The following is a 21683-nucleotide window of genomic DNA, read 5'->3' on the forward strand; positions in this document are numbered from 1 at the left end:
TCTGTGCAAGAGTCTGGCTCGCGACTTATCCATTACTGAGACACTCCAGTTAAAATCTCTTTTGACACCCTGTCCGTCTGTAACTAGGGCTCATTCTCTGATCTGGGTATATTCCCTCCTCGCTGTCTTGCAGACACTCTTACCTGACCCAATATCGCCCCTATATTCTTCATGAAGTGTCAGAAGGAGCATTGCTATATGTTCTATAAATGTACAGTAACTCCACTTTACACTGTATTCCGTGAAGCGCTTTGAGATGTCTCGAAGACGTGATAAGGCGCTACATCAAATGCAAGGATTATTATTATCCTGTGAAAAGCTTTGAGACGTTTTGACAATCTGATAAGGCAACCATATAAAATGAGGTCCAATGATTATTATTATATGAGACTGTTTACCTGCACAGAGTAGAGAACATCATCTTGAATCAAGCTGATACTGTAACCTAACCTGCAAAGTCGATTATGACTGCAAAAAGTGGAGGTAAACACGAATTCCGTTCCCAGCAGGAACCCACCAAAAATCCACAAGAAGGCAATATCGCTTCACTTTATTTTTTGTATTGACTTTTACAGCCGGGCAAATAGCACGATTATAAAAGTGCTAAAGAATGTGTAAATGTGATGGTTTCTTTATGTACCTAGGACAATCATTTCACTGAACTCAAGGCCAGGAGTTAAATATTGGAAGAAAACAGGAGATAAATATACGATGCTAAAGATGAATAATTACCAGAATATAATTGACGTTGGGATACTTTCAAAGTGGTTTTAATGTGATTAATATAATGACACAGATGGGCAATTGAACAAGTAACCTTTGATTCAGGTCAACTTAATTAAAGTAATTGCCATAAACTTAATTTGCCAATTTCCCCTCTTGCAGTTTATTAACAGACTTCTAATATAAGGAAGCCTGTACTTCCCTTTGAGTTTCAACTCCTTACCCCTAAGTGGTTTCAAAAGCTGTTAATGCTTGCACAATAGCCTCCTGAACTCAGGCTTCCTCATGTGATTAGATTTTCAAAAGTACAGCTGACCATAACTCAGAATTTAACTCTGTGCTTTCCAAAGAACCATGCAAGCACAATGCAATAAAATATAGTAAATGAATTACTTTAGACACAAAGATGATGTGGGGAAAGATGCAATTGCTCAAACATCCATTTGCTTACAGATATAGCAACAGCATTTAGTTGGGCTCAACCTGAATCAGAATAGACAAATAATAATTAGCAGTTCTTAAAATGCAACTGTCCAGATTGAATAGATAAAATACTTAATCAATTGAACAAGTCTGCACTTGTCATGGTATTAACCTCGAGAGGGCTTGAATACAGATGAGTGGATCATCTTTCTCTCTCTCTTTCTGGTTACATCAGGTTTAATAATGGTTTGTGGAATTTTGGACACCTCAATCCATCCTTAACTTTTCTTGGGTTCCCTTTGATTTAGAGTTGGTACATTAGTTCCAGCTCGGGATATCCTCAAACCTTATCTGATTAATATCAAGACCCTGTATGGAATAGTCAGATACTTTTCCTTTCTCTCAAATCATTTTCTGGTTAGTACAATGATAAGAGGTTTGACACATCTCATTGATTGCAAACAATCTACATTGATTCCTAAATACTCTAAACTGTAATTGAATGAACATTTCTACCAAACTACTTTTAACATTTTGAGTCATTTACACATGATTTTGAGTTGTTTAAACCAAGTCCATGTACACAATATTGGCTTAACGTGATCAATTACATGTGAAAGGACAAGGTTGGCAATGATGACCTTTTACTGGAAGACTTACAATACAATACAAAATTACATTTGAATAGCGCCTTTCACATCGAGAGGACTTCCCAAGGTGCTGTACTTATATGGAAGGAAGAAACCAGACATCTGTGGAAACTGTTAGAAGCGTGTGTGGTGTCCATATGGTAAATATGGTGAGAGAATCAGCCATTCTGAATCCTGTAGAAGCAATTAATGTAAGCTGCTCTGATATCCGTGAATCTGGGAAATATCTATGCATTTTGATTTTTGTTTGAATATTCTTATCGTCTGTTTCCAACTGCACTCAGCATCCTTTTTAATTTTGAACCACACTCAAAACATCCAATCTTAACCCTGCAAGAGTCCACAAACTGTCATAATCTAGAAATATTTTTTAATATAATGCATATAAATACTGCCTCCAAATTGATTGACTTTTGAAGTACTTTCTAGGAATGTAAAACAAACATAATATTTGTTCACCTTTAATGCTTTCAGCCAGCCAGCTATGCAGTTGTGTTAAAATCGGCAACTAGTATATTTGAATGGTGTTGGTTTCCTATGGAAGCTATAACTCACTAATTAAGAAGGAGCAAGGTTGTCTTCTGCTTTTCAAACTGGGAACAGCAGTGTCAGCTTTATACCATTTCAAAGAATTGATTCGTAGTGTATTTAAAGATTGCTAATGGGCTTTCCATCACCACACATATAATTACTAATTAAATAGTGAACTTTTCAAATAAAATGAAGTGTTAATTCTTCAGGGTGTATCTCTCGCCGTCTCTCTTTCTGCAGGAGTCGTGTCAGTCCATAACATTCAGGTCAGGAATCTTTCTTAGCAGTTGGAGCAGTTCAGCGATCAATGATGTTTGGAACGAGTTGTGTAACTTGAATGGCGGTCTGGATATCAATACATTTTACGTTATAAAGTCCCATTCAGAGGTACCATAGTCCCATTCAGGACATCCTCACTGTCCAGAACTAGTGTCATGGCTTTAGCCCAGTCCGGGTTAACAGCGAGTTGGAACATGTACTGCCCCCATGTGTTCACAGCCAATAAGAGCATAAGAATACCTATAACGTTCATTACTATCCCAGCTTTCACCTGTAGAGACAATTATAGTCTGTTAATATAATGTCAGTTTCTTAGATATGTCATTAAATGAAAACAGTTCTTTTGGTTACTGATACAATTCTGATGCTAAATCCAGAGGGTAATGGGAAACATGTGAGTTAAAGAACACAGAGTTTCACAACTCGCCAGTGCCATGAAGTGGAAGGACAGATTTGCAATTGCTCTTATCGAGTTCCCGATGAATCAGTGGAGACACTGATTAGGAAGCTGCTGGCAAAAAATGTACAAACAAGATGGAAGGTGGGTCACCCTTACGTTCCTATGTTTCGCCCACAAAATATACAGTCAATTCACTTTACAGTATATTTCTGTGAAGCGCTTTGAGACGTCTCGGAGATGTGATAAAGCGCTATATCAAATGCAAGGATTACTATTATTATTATTTGCAGTTGCCACATCCAAGTTAGTGATCACCTGGTTTACTCGAGAGGAGTAGGGCTCAAAAGAAAAGGATTAAAAAAAAGAGAGAAAAAGAAAACAACTCCCACCGTTCCCATTTCCACGTTACAGGACAGCCAAAATGAATGGTTTTCAAAACTATCTGCATTCTTTACACGAACACAACAGATCAATGATTAAATTCCAGCTAAGTCTCTCATTCATCCATGGAATTCTCCTGCTCATTAACAACAAAGCTCTTAGCAACTGTAAACAACTTACCGTTACCTCTAATCAGCCTGACCACAGCTCTGATCAGGCCAATAATTCAGATAATCTCCATTGCCTTTCCTCACCTCAATTCCCAATTCCCACACTATACCCTGTTTTGCCAACACAGCAGCACGGTTTTGTATCTTGAGTAAGAAACCATCCCATGGTTTCCTATGGAAATTCCATTCCAGCTTGTAAAGAAATACTTCTTGGTTTCACTACCACAATTACCCTGTGGCATCTTGTCCCACTACCTCAGCATATATAGCTTAGGGTTGCATTTACTTTCTCTATCCCTTATACTTTCGCTATCTTATATACCTTTGTGAAGGTTAAACCCTCTGAGGCGCTACCCCCATGAACATAAAGGCTATATAAATGCAAGTTGTTGTTGCGGTAAATGCAAATTATTCTCTGCGTGGCAAAGAAGCCGTGTTCTCGGTTGCTGGGTGTGAATCTATGCCAGAGGCAATACCACACACAGTGACTCTTGGTAACAGCATAACCTGCTCTAGCCTAATCCACCTGCTAAAACAACGCGGTGCCTAAAAGTAACTTGGATTAAATCTATTTAATCTGGTCAGTGCCATGGATTTACATTCCAACTCTTGGGCTAAAACTTGAGAATTTGCTCCGACTTAATTAAAAATTGTTAGAATAGCGCTGATTCTACCAGAAGATCTGGCATACGACTTCATCAATGATTTGGAGGAGATTATAAAAATGAAGAACAGGACCTAGTAAATATGTCCACAATATTTTCAAGGCAGAGGTGAAGAAGGACAAGCATGCTTCCATTAATTGAAAATACCTTTCGTACTTTTGGTTCCCAATCACAACCCAATGATAGAAGGTGCAATGATTCCAGGAAGGGAGAGCACTATGGAAGAAAAATCCCATTCATCTCAATGGCAGTCATTAATATAGTACGGTTACGGGTCACTGTGTTTGAGATATAACCTAACCCCATCATTTACTCAGTGTTTGTACTAGAAAATCCACGCACCATATCCATGACCTTTAGATGTCCTGTAGCAAAGGCGATAGAGTTGGGAGGTGTTGCAGCTGGCAGCATGAAGGCAAAGGAACCACTCAACGTTGCTGGGATCATCAGGTAGAGAGGATTCACCTTCAGGCGGATGGCCTGGAGAAGAGGTAAATTAAATGGGAAAAATTGTATTATTTGTAATGAAGGCTCTCCAGTGCATAGAAAATATCATGTTATTACTTAAAGGAACCGAAGAGATCATTTAAACCAGCTGTTCCAAAATGCGATTTAATATGATTGCTTATCATCGTGAGAACGTGGGAAATTTATGATTTAGGAGTAACTTCAAACCGGTTGATCTCATTCTTCTACAACATTGTCTTCCTGTTTCTTATAAGTATAAGTATCCTGACCCTTCTTGGTAGCCAATTGCAGTTGTTGATTGCCTTCTGTCTAAAGAAACGCTTCCTTACATTTCTCCTTTCACATCATGTAGTAACTGTCCGCCCCCAGTTGATTAACACAGAATAAAAACTATATTCAATAAACTCACCAGTTGAGCCACAATCGGTAGGAATATTATACTTGTCGCAGTGTTGCTGGCAAATTCAGTGGAACATGCTACTGTTATGGCAATGACCAGGACTGCTGCACTTGGCGGCAAATTCTCAAGTGGACGGAGCTGTCTGCCTATCCAATGGGACAGCCCTGATTCCTGGAAACCAAAATATTGCAGGTGTTCAAACACTGGATTGAAGAGAACCTGTTCACATTAACTTGAAATTATTGTTACCGGGCAGCAATGGCACATCTCTCCCTCATTTCCTACCCCATGCAGCAGGAAAGCAATTTACACAATGAACAGTCTTGGTTCAGTGGTAAATTATTGTCTCAATCAAAAGGTTGTGGGTTCAAACTCCGAGTTAGGGAGGGCATAGAGTTCATTGTCCAAGATGATTCTCCCAACATAATGCTGGTGGAGTGCTATATTTCTGATAAGATGTTAAACTAAAGCCAATTTGTCCAGGGAGACATTGAAGATATAATAACTGTTCAAAATTAAAAGGGAGTTTCTCCAAGGAATCTGGTCCACAATCCTCCAGAATAATTGGCCATTTACCAAATGACTAGTTGGCACAAATGCCAGGTTTTCCTACTTAAACAAGTCACACTTGATGGTGATTACCTGCGAAGGGCTTTGAGATATTTCAACAGGCTAAGACAGTTTAAAATGAAAAAGCTGATTTCAGCTAGGACACCATTTAAGGTACTACAGTTGTCTCCAGCACCAGCGAAAAATGGTGGGGAAAATAGCTGATACAGAAACTCATAAGGTGGTATTTTAACTTTTAAATTACCAAAATGTCACTAAGTCATCCATTGCCCGTGTGGATTTAGACTACTAATCCTATGCCGAGATTAATTTGTGAACAGAAATTTCGGTCGATTATGTACCTCACATCCTTTCGCCATTGCAAACCCTCCTCCTAAAAGTAGGATCACGTTCCAGGGTAGGTTTGTTTGAACTTTTTGCCAACTTAAGAGCGATGGATTTGGAACATTTGGAGCTGGAAATAGAAAGTCGAAAAAAAATAAGATAAGTTTTTTGCAGCAAGAGCACGCACAACCTCCAAGAGAAGAGAGGCCAGGCTGTGTTACACACTGGAATCATAGGAATAATTACAACTGGAGAAGGTAAAAAGGTTTAAGTCGAGGTGAGAATATCTGAAATTAGGCTCAAAATCCAACCACACAGTGCTTGGTTTTCTTGATAATGTTTGAACACAAAATAATGTGAGAAACAAGCTAATTAATGTATAACGTTATCCTCGGTAATACAGGCAAACAATTGCTCAGTCTGTGCTTGTGTGTTAAACTAGCCCTGGTACCATATTAGCATTTTTTTCTGATAAATGTGCTGTGCAAACTCTGCTGATTACACATAATAACACATTGTTTGACCTGCTTTCAGCCATAGAAAATGCTCCAGATTATTACGCTCCTATAGTTTCTCTTTTTACATAAACTCCTTATAGCTTCCGTCTTCTCAATTATGGAGGAAATTTCCACTTGGATTTAGATTAGGCTATTCATGTAACATTTTAGAGATCTTAGCAAATTTTTATAGACAGCCTTAATTTAGAAGCCAGCAAAGTTATTTTAAGAAAATAACTCAAGAGCTATTTAAAGAAAACTGACTTCAAAAGTAAGACTAAATTCAACAGTTTGCCAAATTCTCCCCAAATAGGTTCAGATCCTGTTTACCATGCAGAGTCACTCTTACCTATAAGTACATAATTTGATTCAACTAGTTGACAAACCTTTTGGATTCAACCACCATTTCAGGGATGGCTTCTGAGATGGATAGATAAACAACATAAGAATGAGTGACATTGCGGTCACTGCGTCTGATATGTATCTGCAAAATAAAACATGGAAACGAAGGTCAGTCCACCGAGCTGATGTTATTACTTACTGATTTACTTGTGCAGCTGGAACCGATTAAAAAATATATCTTTTGCATTCTAAAGGAGTCATGTAAATCCTCTTACCCTTTTGGGAAAAAATAAGCCCAGCCAGGAATGAATTTGGGATCCCTTGTGAAGAGAAGAATGGCAAAGAAGAAGAAAAAGACAGCGACACTCCTCTCTGCAAACCTGGAAGGTCAATAAATCCAGTGAGTAGCTCGGGACATCCTCAACATCAAACTGAGATTTTACAGAAGCTGCTTTGAAAAGTCGTATGATTTCATTCTGATCAGTAGTGAGAGATTTACTTTGGCTGAACAGTGGTACACACAAGGTATTTGTGATGAGGCCAGCTCAAACAATGCCAATCACAAATAATATCACATGCAGACAGCATCGATTCACTAACTAACGCTCGACTTTGTGCACAGAGAGATGAGCGCAAACTTCCTTCAGCTGAACATTGATAAGACGGAAGCCATACTCCTTGGCTCTCATCAACGTTTAAAATCTCACAGCTCAACTCCTCCACCGACCCGACCTCCGCCTAAAACTCTCCAAAACCGTACGCAACCTAGGGGTCAGGTTCGATCCCCACATCTGATCCCTCACCGGCACCGCCTTCTTCCACCTCCGATGCATCGCCCATCTCCGCCAATACCTCTCTCCGAAAGCCGCTGAAACCCTGGTTCATGCCTTTGTCACCTCTCGGCTGGCCTACTGTAACGCCCTCCTCGCCGGTCTCCCCTCCACTACCATCCATAAAATCCAAATTATTCAAAACTCTGCCGCCCGCATTCTCACCCGCACTAAACTCCGCTCCCCGATCACCCCAGTCCTGGCCAGACTGCACTGACTGCCTATCCCAGAGAGGATCGATTTCAAGATCCTCACCTTTGTATTCAAGTCCCTGCACTCCTCTGCACTCCCCGACCTCTTTGACCTCCTCTCTCCTCAAAACAGTACCAGTTGCCTTCGTTCCTCCGGGTCTGGCCTCCTCCTCGGCCCCCGAGTCCTCTGCTCCACCCTCGGCGGCCGTGCCTTCAGTCATGCCCTGAGGCTCTGGAACTCCCTTCCTCACTCCTCTCTTCCTATTTTCAGGTCTCTGCTGAAGACCTTTCTTTTCGACCGCGCCCTTGGTCACCTTCCCCCCCACTGCCCCTGGCTCCTCCGGGATTCGTTACTGTAAAGTGCTCTGAGACGCCGTCCGGCATGGAGGGCACTATATAAATCCAAGTTGTTGTTGTATAGAGAATATGCATATCACACAAGAAGCTGTCGGTACAATTAACCTGTTACATAACAGATCACTGTAAATCTACCCATACATACTTCATTGGTCCCAGTTTTGCATAGTCGCTCTTTATCACTGCCTTCACTCTGTCTTGAGACCTTTTGTTCTTGCCGCGTGACCTGAATATAGGGTGATGAGGGGGAGATGAACAACACTGTAAGGAAAGTCCTGTTGTCTGAGTTCATACGCCATTGCTTCTGCTGATGGTTTCAGATGATTACAACAGTGGTTTGGATAATAATAACCCTTCTGCCTATTTGATCTGTTGCTTCCACAATGCCAATCCCTTTGTCTTCTAAGTAATTCTTATCAATTCCAAGGAAACATATTACCTAAAACGTAAATTTTATTTCTTTACCTTTGATTGTCTCAAGTTCGCATGTTCCCCATATGCCATTTTGATCAATAATTTTTATTTTATTTCATGCCGTCATTTTTGAAGCTAGTTGAAATCTCCCCAATGTTGAAATATTAAGTAAAATCCTGAATTTATAACCCTAACCCTAACCCATTGAAGAATGATATCCATGTTAGTAGCCTATAGCTGTACGAGCAAGGTTTACTTCAGCCATTGATCTTACCACGTGTGTTCAACTGCAGCTTTATCTGGTCGTACAATTTGCAGAGGGACAGAATAATTACACTTAAACCCAATATATACAAGAAGGGCTAAGGGTCATGGTCGTACAGTTTTATTCTTTTCCTTACCTTTTCAAGTTGAGTCCTAGATACAGGAAAGAGATCCACACCAGGCAAAGAACAGGAACAAAATAGCAATGGGGCTGGCAAACAAAAACCACAATCCAAAGTTCACTGAATCACAGTCAGGGAAATAACTGAAACAAAGGGGGAAAAAGTGGGTCCATTAATGTGAATAACTAATATGAAATCAAATCACATTGTTTAAATTCAATTACAGTCACTAGGAATCCAGCTCAAACAAAAGCTTGGTAGATTGTGGACAAATGTGTTTCCCCTGAAACAAGAAAGCCATTTCACATCGACTATTTCGTATTGTTCCTGTGAAGCTAAAATAAAATACAACTGGAAGCACTCATGAGAATCTCTCACACAACAAACATGTCTCAAATTCCGTTTTGCTGTATTCCAAGTTCATTAGTAGTTTTACATATTCACATTTAAATCGAGACATAATGCTTAAATAATCTGCGTATTTCGACAGTGTAGTCATTAGCAGACATTTGGAAGGCTTTCAAGGACATCCGATGAACTTTCCTGATGTTGTGAGAGTTCCTATAATATCCCTGGGAAACCTCTGCAATTCATGTTCCCTCTGAGCTTCCACAATGTCTCTGAGATTTTGGATTGTTGACATCACTTTTCACAGTACAAATTCTAAAAAAAATCTTCTTCCCTCCCCTAATAAAACATCAATTCAAGAACATAAACAGCGAGAGCCCAATATTTACCAACCTTCATATGTTTAGCTTTCATCAATTTTCAATGATATAAATCATTTTCATTTATGTAAACTATTTTCAATGTGTAAATAATTCAATTAGGTAAACAAATTTCTATTGTGTAAAATGGGCGTGTCTGTTCTGGGGAAGGCAACATTTTCCCCACTCTTGCACTTAATAAAAAAATTGGATTGGCCACTTAATCCACAACTGTTTGTGGGACGCTGCTGTGTGCAAATTGGCTGCCAAGTTTCGCCCACAAAATATACAGTCGCTAGACTTTACAGTATATTCTGTGAAGTGCTTTTCTCATCAACCCTGCAGAGTGAGCTCAATGCAACATGAACTGCAAAGCCTGAATAAGGCTAACAATTGAAAAAATTATCTCTATATAAAGTGTTTTACCTTTTCAGTTGGCCTAGCAGGATAAGGTTTGGAGGGGTCCCAGTGAGTGTAGCTGTCCCTCCAATACTGGCAGCATAAGGGATACAGATAAGGAAACCCTTCCAGAGTTTCTTCTGCTGCTCTTGCTCTTTCTTTCGGACCAGTGTAAGGTCAACATTTGTTTCAGAAATCTGTAGGTGGCTTGAGCTTGGGAAAGAAAATGGTTTCTTGTCATAGGAAATACCCTTGGTTTGTTTTTTTAATGCTCTTGCAAAATTATTGTTGATGATCACCCAATTATCAGCAAAAGCAGCATTATTTATACAACAAATATTTTAACAATGCAGTAAGTCAATAAAAGTCACCAACCCTGTTGAGTTATATGCAACAAAAATTAAAAAGAGAAGTCGGGTTATGTAAAGTACATAAATAACTATCTCAATAAGGCAGCCTGAGAAGTCAGTTGGTAGTGATTCAATCAGACAAGGAAGGTTCCAACTTTGTACCTAGTTTGCCCTGGGTTAGTAACAGTAGGATGTTCCAGACAGCCTCAGTACTCCTGGCTTGGGGTGGGTCAGCAGGTCATGTCAGATTTCCCATTTCTGATCTATGTATGGGATCCTCCTGAGAAATGCATAGGCGTAGATGTCAGGCAGGCAAGAACAGCTTCAGGCTTGGCTGTGAGGTCTGGCACAAAGATTGTCAATCCATTATCTGGATGAAGAAAGCCCCCTTGCTGCAGTGAAGGAAAGCAACCAACACATATTGGAGTCCTGTAGCTCAGTGGTTAGAGCACTCGCTTTGCAAGTGAGAGACCTGAGTTCAATTCCAGGCAGAGGGCGAAACCTCGGGCAAGTTTCCTTACTCCACACAGAGCCTAATAATAATCCCTCCAAAAAACAAAAACAATAATAAATTGGTCATTTTCAATCCATGACTGTTTGTGGGACATTGCTGTGCGCAATTGGCTGCCGCGTTCGCCCACAAATATACAGTCAATTCACTTTACAGTCTATTCTGCGAAGCGCTTTGGGACGTCCTCCCGACGTGAAAACCGCTATATCAAATGCAAGGATTATTATTATTGTACTGAGCATCAGTTTTAGTCAGCAACTTCAAGAAAGAATGTTACATTTTCTGTGTAACAGTCAGCAGCAAGTTGTCAGGTTGTTTTGCACACAGCTGTTTACCAACTAAGAAAAGGCTTTCTCCAGTTTTGAAGGAACATCTACAGACTTTTCATGTAGACTAGCTTCGTGTTTTGCTGATTCCAACATCCTATATCTACTCTTCAAACTGAGTTTCAGTAACATGACAGCTAATTTGTACACAGAGTGGTATTAGTAAATCAAAAACAGTCACATCTGTTGGAATATGTATCCAAGGGAAATGACACCAATATAAATTGCCTCTAACGCCGTAGTATATTTCATCTGTGGAAGCTTCATTTTATACATTGATATGGACTTTTATAGTACCTGTCATCAAATACTGTCAACGACATCTGATTTGATATTGGCTCCCTTTGACAGACATCTAAGGGAGAAAGGTGAGAGAGAAATTAATCAGATGAATAAACACAAATTCCATTTGTTTCCATTTAATAAAATGCACGCCCTTTTAATGATGTCTGTCAAACTTTGATTTTAATCCCATGCTTTTAGATTTGGAAGCAGGCAGTTTCTGAGAAAACTAAGTACAATTTCAGGCTCATGACTAACCAGGAACTGGCTTGAGACCTGTCAACCTCAATTCACAGAGAATGTTAAGAGCCAATAGGTTTGTCATGCCAGCAGACTGAGCTGGATTCAAACCTGGAACCCAGAGACTTTTAGTTAAAGAAACAAAACAATCTTTGTAATAAAAGGATCACATGAGCTTTTGGGGGAAGTTTGTACTACAGTTCAAACAAATAAATAAATAAATAAATAATGAATAAATGAATGAAAGAAAGAAAGAAAAATAGAAATCCATGAAGAAGTCTTAAATTATTCCTAATTTAAATATTAATTTTACTGTCGTTTTAGTTTTTCTCTTTTCTCTTTTATTTATAATTTTTTTTTCCTTTTTGTTATGATAGAGTGCTTCCCCCGCTCTATAAATGCAAGTTGTTGTTGTTTTCTCCTTAAGTACAGGATATGCAGGATATCTCTTACCAGGCACTGAAAATGGTCTGGAGACCTTCTCTCAGGGATTCACCAAACACCACCCCACTGCCAGCTGTGACTGAACTAGGATGGCTGACCTGATTTCACCCTCCCTTGTGGGAAAGCATCTGGCGTTGAGTCAATACCTATCCACTCTCACGTACAGAATCACTGAGTTACAATTCTGAGATTTTCTGTCCAAGCAGTACAAGATCAGAATGTCAATGCACTGGCAGTAATAATAATAATAATAATAATAATAATCCTTGCATTTGATATAGCGCTTTTCACGTCGGGAGGATGTCCCAAAGCGCTTCACAGAACACACTGTAAAGTGAATTGACTGTATATTTGTGGGCGAACGCGGCAGCCAATTGCGCACAGCAATGTCCCACAAACAGTAATATACACCGTCCAAGTAAAATGAGGAGTACCTTCATGCTCCAAGCCACCTTCACTAACGTTATACTTAATGGGCTCAGAGGAGGCTTCAATGGTGCCAAACAAGCTCTTGACCATCGCAGTACATATTGGCAGCATCAATGCAGTACTGGCAGTATTACTGACCCACATTGACAAAAAAGCTGTGGTTATCATCATCCCCAGCATCAACCTGGAAAACAACAGCAGCGCTAAACGAAAGATTTTCATTTTTTTAAAACAACAACTCAAATTTATTCAGCGCCCTTCACACGGGGCAGCGACTACAATGGGCAAACATCTCAAAGTGCTTCACAGCTGGTTGTTGCCAATTGTAGTGACCGTGTTTCTATAATAATAATAATATAATAATCCTTGCATTTGATACAGCGCTTTTCACGTTGTCTAGATGTCTCAAAACGCTTCACAGAATAGACTGTAAAGTGAATTGACTGTATATTTGTGGGTGAAACGCGGCAGCAAATTGTGCACAGCAGTGTCCCACAAACAGCCGTGGATTGAGTGACCAAATTATTCTATTTTTTTTCTTGAGGGATTATTATCAGGCGTGTGGAGTAAAGAAACTTGCCCAAGGTTTCGCCCTGCTGGGAATCAAACCCAGGTCTCTTGCTTGTGAGCTACAGGACTCCACAAATAAAGCGCTTTACCACATCAGAAGGACGTCTCAAAGTGCTTCACGGGACAATGGAGTGGAGTGACTGTGTATATTGTGGTGAAACGCAGCCGGCAAGTTTGCGTTCAGCAAAGCTTTTACTCAGCAAATTAATTCAACAAACGCATATCCTGTTGCTGTACTTACATGGGTGGGCTCACGCCAACGAACATCAGGATGGAGAGGGCTATTCTTCGGTGCAGGTTCCACTCCTCAATCGCCAGTGCCATGATCAGGCCACTTATGAAGAGAACATTGGTGTCAACAAAGTACTGAGGACTGACCTTGGCAGAGGGCAGGACCCCCAGGAAAGGGAAAAGGCAGATGGGAAGCAGAGATGTCACGGCAATCGGCAATGCTTCCGTGCACCAGTATGTGGCCATGAGGAGAATTACATAGAGGCATCTTCCTTCCTGTGGAAGGTATGTGAACATTCAACACTTTCATTTGAGTTTGGGAGAATGCTCATTGCTGAATCGGATGAAGAATGTCATTGCTGAATATTGACTCCTGCTGTGTTTTACATGCAGTGTCAACATCTTTTCCCTCCTCCCAATATAATTTGTTTGGTTGGCTCAAATACAATACACATTATACGTACAGCAATACAAATGAAGAAGACATGAATACAGACCATTATGGGCTGTTACAAACTTAATAGTAAAACAAAATAACTGGCTGCCAATATATCATCTGCAGCTATCTGGAATGCTGTGAAAATAAATCTCTTCAGCCCGTCTATCTAAAAACCTTGCCTCTGTAGAAATGTTTTGTAACTTGTATCCTTTACCCATCTATTCTGTAAATAACAATCTCCTTTCCTATCTCTGCCATTGGATTGTTGTGCAAAGCGTTGAAACAAACATGTTATTTTTCTATCAGATACAATAGTGTGTGTCAAAAGATTGATGTAACTTTAACAGGCGGAACCTGCAACAATGGTGTTATCTTTAGTGTGTGGTTGCTTATTGTTTGGATGTAGCTTATTCCCCATAGATATGAGAAAAGGTCTATTATCAAATATAATTTGCTTACTGTTGTTTCACAGAAAAACACCTGAACTTTGCCTTAATTACACATTGTTTGTGTTCACTTTACTTTATTATCAGTTGGATCCCTGTTTTTTGGCAGAGGTATTTCAGATAGTGGATGGAATTGCTCAATGGCAATACAAACACACCAAATCAGAGGCAGAGAAGACAGGGGGGAACAGAAGGCAGAAAATGTGTGGTGGAGAAAATAAACCGCATTCAACGAAAAAGGAATTTTGGCGGAAAATTAAACTTATCTTTAAACAACAAAGTTGATTTACATGCAGAGTAAATTCTAGCAATGAACAGGCGGGTGACCTTGGTTTGAAAAAGCAGGGAGCAAAGCTGCCTGATTGTGTATATGCAACGCAGTCGCAAACTACATGTCAAAGGTTCGATGTAGGACTTAAAATCGCCGGTCTCCCATCGACTACCATCCATAAAATCCAAATCATTCAAAACTCTGCCGCCCGTATTCTCACCCGCACTAAACTCCGCTCCCCGATCCCCCCAGTCCTTGTCAGACTGCACTGACTGCCTATCCCAAAGAGGATCGATTTCAAGATCCTCACCCTTGTGTTCAAATCCCTCCACTCTTCTGCACCTCCCGACCTCTCTGACCTCCTCTCTCCTCAAAACAGTACCCGTTGCCTTTGTTCCTCCGGGTCTGGCCTCCTCGTTCCCCGAGTCCTTCGCTCCACCCTCGGTGGCCGTGCCTTCAGCCACTATGCCTCGAGGCTCTGGAACTCCCTTCCTCACTCCCTTCGTCTCGTCCCCTCTCTTCCTATTTTCAGGTCTCTGCTGAAGACCATTCTCTTCGACCGCGCCTTTGGTCACCTTCCTCCCCCTCCCCCTGGCTCGGCCCCAGGATCCGTTACTGTGAAGTGCTCTGAGGCGCCGTCCGGCGTGGAGGGCGCTGTATGAATCCAAGTTGTTGTTGTTGTTGATACCATTTAGATTCCGGAAATATTTGTTTGTTCACAATAAACCAACCCTGAGGTTAATCGACCGGCAAGTTGATTTTAAGTTGTTAAATGTCTTAAGCCATTCCGCCCACAAAACACACAGTCACTTCACTTTACAGTGTATCCTGTAAAGTGAAGCACTTTGAGACATCTCGAAGACGCGATAGGGCGCCGGGGTTACCATCATTATACGATGATGACCGCGATTGTAAACCGCAAGAAGGTAAGATCTGAGCAGATCATTATTTTTGGGGGGAAAAATTAAAAAATAATGAATTTAAAACATTTAATTTGACCCCCACCCCACCCCACCCCACATCCCACACCCCCCCAAAAAATACAAGCAAACAGAGGCGTTGGGTTACAATTCTGGTTGCATTGGACCGGATCCTTCTGTGCCTTACCTGAGGAGGCATGAGGAACAGGACTGGTAAGAGCAGCAAAGGAGAGAGGAGAAGGATGAAACTTTGGCGAATGCTCCAAACCTTCTGAGCCAACAGCCGACACTGGACCATGTTCTGCTGCTCTGCTGAGGGCTGCGATCTGTGTCTCTGTCTCTGTCTGTCTTCTCTGTCTGTCGTTTCCATACGTGGCTCCCACTCCCCAGCCCTGCACCCAACTCAGCAAATGGGGATGGGGAGGGGGAGGAGGGGACGGGGGCTACAGTAAAGTCACTGATAGGGAAGTCGTACAACGTCTGGTTAGTGTACAAGTTATCACACAACAGCTGCTCCACTCCACACTGTCACTGTCACACACACACACACACAAACACCTCCACACTGTCACACACACACACACACCTCCACACTGTCACACACACACCTCCACACTGTCACACACACACACACCTCCACACTGTCACACACACACACCTCCACACTGTCACACACACACACACACCTCCACACTGTCACACACACACCTCCACACTGTCACACACACACACACACACCTCCACACTGTCACACACACACATCTCCACACTGTCACACACACACACACACCTCCACACTGTCACACACACCTCCACACTGTCACACACACACACACACACACACCTCCACACTCACACACACACACACACACCTCCACACTGTCACACACACACACACACACACACCACCACACTGTCACACACACAACTCCACACTGTCACTGTCACACACACAACTCCACACTGTCACTGTCACACACACAACTCCACACTGTCACTGTCACATACACAACTCCACACTGTCACTGTCACATACACACACACACGCACCTCCACACTGTCACACACACACACACCTCCACACTGTCACACACACACACACACACCACCACACTGTCACACACACAACTCCACACTGTCACTGTCACACACACAACTCCACACTGTCGCTGTCACACACACAGCTCCACACTGTCACTGTCACACACACAGCTCCACACTGTCACTGTCACACACACACACATATACATACAGTCTTTGGGTGGGTGCCTCATTTAAAAAACAAATTCATTTAAAACTGAGAAACATAGTTGTTGTTGTTTTGCCTGTTTTTCACACAGTTTTGAAAGCAATATGCAAAATTGGCTCATCTGCTGCTTTCCATATTATTTAATCAATTGCATTATATTGGATTGCTGGTGAGCCTTGGGCTACTTTGGGTGTTTTACTTTCCAGCCACTGTGGTCAACAATCAGAGCTGGGACTGTCAGTGAGGAGGGGCGAGAGGAGAGACCAGATGGAGAGGTTACAGCCAACCAACAAGTCAGGCAGAGAGCGAGGCAGGAGACATTCCGTGAGAGAAGCAGACACGTGCCGTTGTTCAAAGCAATAAAAACTAAAATAATCCTTGAATTTGATATAGCGTCTTACCGAGTCTTTGGGACTCAAAGCGCTTCACAGGAGGTACTGTAAAGTGTAGTGACTGTATATTTTGTGGGCGAAACGCGACAGCCATTTGTGCACAGCAATGCAGCTTGTTTAGTTTTGCCTTAGAAACACATACTGTTGTGCCTGACGGTATCGCTCATCACTTTATCACTTTTGGCTGGAAGTTTCAGGGATTTGGGGAGGACAAGTTTGCAGGACTATGGGTGGAGAGAGTGGGAGTGGGATTGATTTGGATAACCGTTTTCAAAGAGCTGGCACAGACACGATGGGCCGAATGGCCTCCTTCCGCACTGTATAATTCTATGATTCTATGAATTGGCAAACTCCTTCAGGGAATAATGTTAAGGGCATTAGAGAGATACAGAGAAAGAGGAAGAGAGATACGCTCCCACGCTCCCTACACACTCCTTCTTTCAGTTCCCAGTATTTCATGAAAGAAGAAGAGCTTATTTGAGTCAAGTTCCAGATGGTTTGAGTCAATGCCAGAGAGAGAGAGAGAGAGGAAAAAAAGAATGCTATTTTTTTAATCTAAAACAAACACTTGTAAGTAACTCACTGTAAGAACGCATGTGTTTTTGTGTTTGGTTAGAATTGCCTATCTGTGGCTTTCACATTTCGCCCACTAATTATACAGTCAATCCACTTTACAGTATATTCTGTGAAGCGCCTTGAGACGTCTCAAAGACGCGATAAGGCGCTATGTCAAATGTAAGGGTTATTAATATTATTATTATTGTTATTCTTATGAATACGCTTGCAGAGGGAGTGCTGGTGAGCAAAACTCCCCCAAAGTGATGTGATTGGAAACCTGTGTGGAACTGTCAATCTCCCCAACTTCATAGCCATGTAAGTCAACAGAGCAAATGTGGGTCCTTTGTCACGCACCAATTTTGCATTATTCAGTACAACACAAGAGTGCGGTTACTAGAATTTTCCTTCTGTCTGTTGCTTTGCTCTTTCAAGTGCAAGGATTATTATTATGAATAACAGTCATAGAATCATAGAATCATACAGCACAGAAAGAGGCCATTCGGCCCATTGCGTCTGCGCCGGCTCCTAAAAGAGCAACCCCAACTCAATCCCACCGGCCCGCGCTCTCCCCATAGCCCTGCAATCCTGTCCTCCCCAAACACCCATCTACGTCTCTCTTTTAACGTAGTTATTGAATCGGCTTCCACCAGCCTTTCGGGTAATGCATTCCGGATCCCAACAACTCTCGGGGGTGAAAAAACCTTTCCGACCCTCTCCTCGGTTCCTTTTACCGACTATCTTAGATGGGTGTCCTCGGGTTACTGACCCACGGGCCGGCGGAAGGGAGCAGTTTTTCCCGGTTCAACCTATCAAATCCTCTCCTGATCTCGAGAACCTCTATTAAATCCGCTCTTAATAACAGTAACAGTAATTATTAGTACTGTTATTAACAGCTAACGATGTCTGCGCGTAACAGCCATTCCAATCACTTTGCACAGAAAGTATCAATTAGGGACGTGAACTAAACATATAAATAGATATTTTTGTAGATGTATATATATATATATATAAAAGAGTAGTGATGCTCTGACCACTCGGGGAGGCAGCGGTGTGTATCTGAGGATTCAATTCAAGGTCACACGATCGCATCTCCAGGAGTCACTGTGTGGCCACTTTTGCTGCGTCTCTCTCTCTCTCTCTCTCACTCTCACACACTCTCTCACACACAGACACAGACATTGGCTAAAAGGGAGAGAGCGGAAGAAAAAAAAAGTTTTGTGAATTGTCAGTGGATTTAGTGGAACCCGCAAACTCTCGTCGAGGGCGGAGCGGGTACTCGGATTCACTCGGTGTGGTTCTTGCAGAGTGTGAAGCACCCGGAGTCCGGGGGGCGGCTCAGTGCTCGGATCAAACCTGCGGGCGGTGGGGGGTTGTTTCGGTGACTTAGAACCCAACGCAATTAAACGGTTCACAGTACGGAGTCGGGACTCGAACCCCAGTCGCTGCTGCAGAGGATGAACGATGAACAGAGCCCCAGAACTCTCTCCTCTCCTCTCTCTCTCTCTTTTAAACTGTGGCTAAATCCGTTTGGCCAAAGCCCCAGTGCCTCACCCCCAGAGCTGCCCCACTCCGGGAGGTCATCCTTCCCCCCTTCCCCCACCTGCACACCAGTGGGTTTAGACACCAGAGGGTTTGACTTTGACTTCTTTTTGCTGTATATTTTTGGACCCCTTTTGGTTTGCAAATGTCTTAGTGCTGTAATGCAGTACCTGCCCACGGTTTGATGCAGTGTATTTCTTTTCAGTGCGTACATACATATACACACACAATGTAATAAAGTACTGTACGCAACGATGTGTAGAGACTGTATATAAGTTGTGACAGTACAGAGGGAATTGCATTCCAATGAGGTTTAGAAGCTTCCGTTTTAAGATCGTGTTGTGGTTTGGGTTATTTGAGAGTGTTTTTGCAGTTGCTTTTCTTAACCAATAGTTCAGTGCAATGCATATCTGGGACACGACAACTTAGCATCAAATTTGATTAATAACCTTTAACCATTATATATATATATATATCTGTGACATTCCAGTTGTATTCAACAAGAATTCTTGCATTTGATACAGTGCCTTTCCTGCCAAGAGGATGTCTCAAAGAGATTCACAGGATTTACTGTAACATGTACTGACTGTGTAAACCCCTTCTAGAACTCGAGCAGCTGTAACATTTACTGTATAAACACTCCCTCTGTATATTCACTGTGAAATCAAGATAAGTTCTAGAAATGCTTTTAGAAATTAAATCCTCACACCACAGATATTCAGATAAGGTTAAAATCAGCAAAAACAAAACAATAATTTAATAGTGATATTATGAATAATAATAAATAACGGACACATCTCCGAGTAATCTTTTAGTTCGCAAAATAATAACACCTGGAAATATTTAAGTGACTTACTGTCACCGCGAACAATTATTTTTGAAAGAAATAGAATTGCAAAATTTCTAGAAACCCTGGTATTAATTGACACATTCACCGTGAGTCTCGTGTTTCTATTTTATTCTTTCAGGTAAGAAATTGAGATCCTGTTCAGGTGTACGTTAAGGATCCTATAGCAACAACACGATTCGAACAGAGAAAGGAAACTCTCCTGGTGTCCTGGACAACAATCCTCCAGATAAAACTGATCATTCATTTTATGGCTTTTGGGGAAATTGCTGTTTGTTGGATATTGCCGTGTGCAAATTGCCTGTCCCTTTCGCCTACAAAATATAGTGACTTCACTTTACACCGAATCACAGAAAGTATACTGTGAAGTGAATTGACCGTATACTTTGTGGGCGAAACGCCACAGCCAATCGTGCGCAGCAGCGCTCCCACAAACAGCGGCGGATTGAGTGACCAAATTATTACTATGGTTTTTTTTTGGGGTGGGGGGTGGGGGGGGGGGTGAGATTTAAAACTTATTTTTGTTTGGAAGCGCTGGTAACCGAGGCGCGTGTGCGCGCGTGTGTGTGTGGAGTAAGGAAACTCGCCCCAACTTAAAGGTTGTGCCGGGGAATCGAACCCCGGTCCCCCCTCCGCTTTGCCGGGCGCGGGCGCTGACCACTGAGCTGCAGGACTCCCGCGTAAAGATTAACCCGAACCGACGACAAATGACATCAATTGTGTTTAAATGGACATTGTGGGTGGGGGTGAGGGGTGAGGGATGGGGGTGGGGGGTGAGGGGTGGGGTGGGGGTGAGGGGTGAGGGATGGGGGTGGGGTGAGGGGAGGTGGGGATGGGGGTGAGGGGTGAGGGATGGGGGTGGGGGTGAGGGTGGGGGTGGGGGTGAGGATGGGGTGGTGGGGGTGAGGGTGGGGTGGGGGTGAGGGATGGGGGTGGGGCGAGGATGGGGTGGGGGTGAGGGATGGGGTGGGGGTGAGGGATGGGGGTGGGGGTGAGGGATGGGGGTGAGGGGTGAGGGGTGAGGGATGGGGGTGAGGGGTGAGGGTGGGGTGGGGTGAGGATGGGGGTGGGGGTGAGGGTGAGGGTGGGGGTGGGGGGTGAGGGGTGAGGGAGGGTGGGGGTGAGGGTGGGGGTGGGGGTGAGAGGTGAGGGATGGGGTGAGGGATGGGGTGGGGGGTGAGGGGTGAGGGATGGGGGTGAGGGGTGAGGGTGGGGGTGGGGGGGTGAGGGTGAGGGATGGGGTGGGGTGAGGGGTGAGGGATGGGGGTGAGGGATGGGGGTGGGGTGAGGGGTGAGGGATGGGGGTGGGGTGAGGGGTGAGGGATGGGGGTGAGGAGTGGGGGTGAGGGGTGAGGGATGGGGGTGAGGGGTGAGGGATGGGGGTGGGGGTGGGAGAGAGAGAGAGGAGGGGCGGTCTGTTTGGTTGATGGCATTTTTTTTAGGGTAGGAACGAATAGTCCCGGCCCCTTGTTTCCGGGGACCCGATGCTCCGGGGGGAGGGGGGGGATTGTTTTTGTGGACGGACTCCCAAG

At 42.8% G+C, this 21683-nt stretch overlaps 1 protein-coding gene across 1 annotated transcript; it reads right to left on the reverse strand.

Annotated features, from left to right (window-relative positions):
- Positions 1-535: 535 nt before the first annotated feature.
- On the reverse strand, positions 536-16118 carry LOC103186287 (solute carrier family 13 member 3). Its single transcript, XM_007905205.2, is given in 14 exon segments — positions 536-2877; positions 4565-4702; positions 5100-5261; positions 6002-6114; positions 6868-6965; positions 7099-7203; positions 8347-8427; positions 9017-9056; positions 9059-9144; positions 10135-10320; positions 11592-11649; positions 12695-12873; positions 13501-13766; positions 15754-16118. Coding segments are annotated over 14 exon segments (1878 nt in total). The 5' UTR covers positions 15937-16118; the 3' UTR covers positions 536-2694.
- Positions 16119-21683: the final 5565 nt, after the last annotated feature.

The sequence above is a fragment of the Callorhinchus milii genome, unplaced genomic scaffold (assembly GCF_018977255.1).
Source record: "Callorhinchus milii isolate IMCB2004 unplaced genomic scaffold, IMCB_Cmil_1.0 Scaffold18, whole genome shotgun sequence".
NCBI lineage: Eukaryota > Metazoa > Chordata > Chondrichthyes > Chimaeriformes > Callorhinchidae > Callorhinchus > Callorhinchus milii.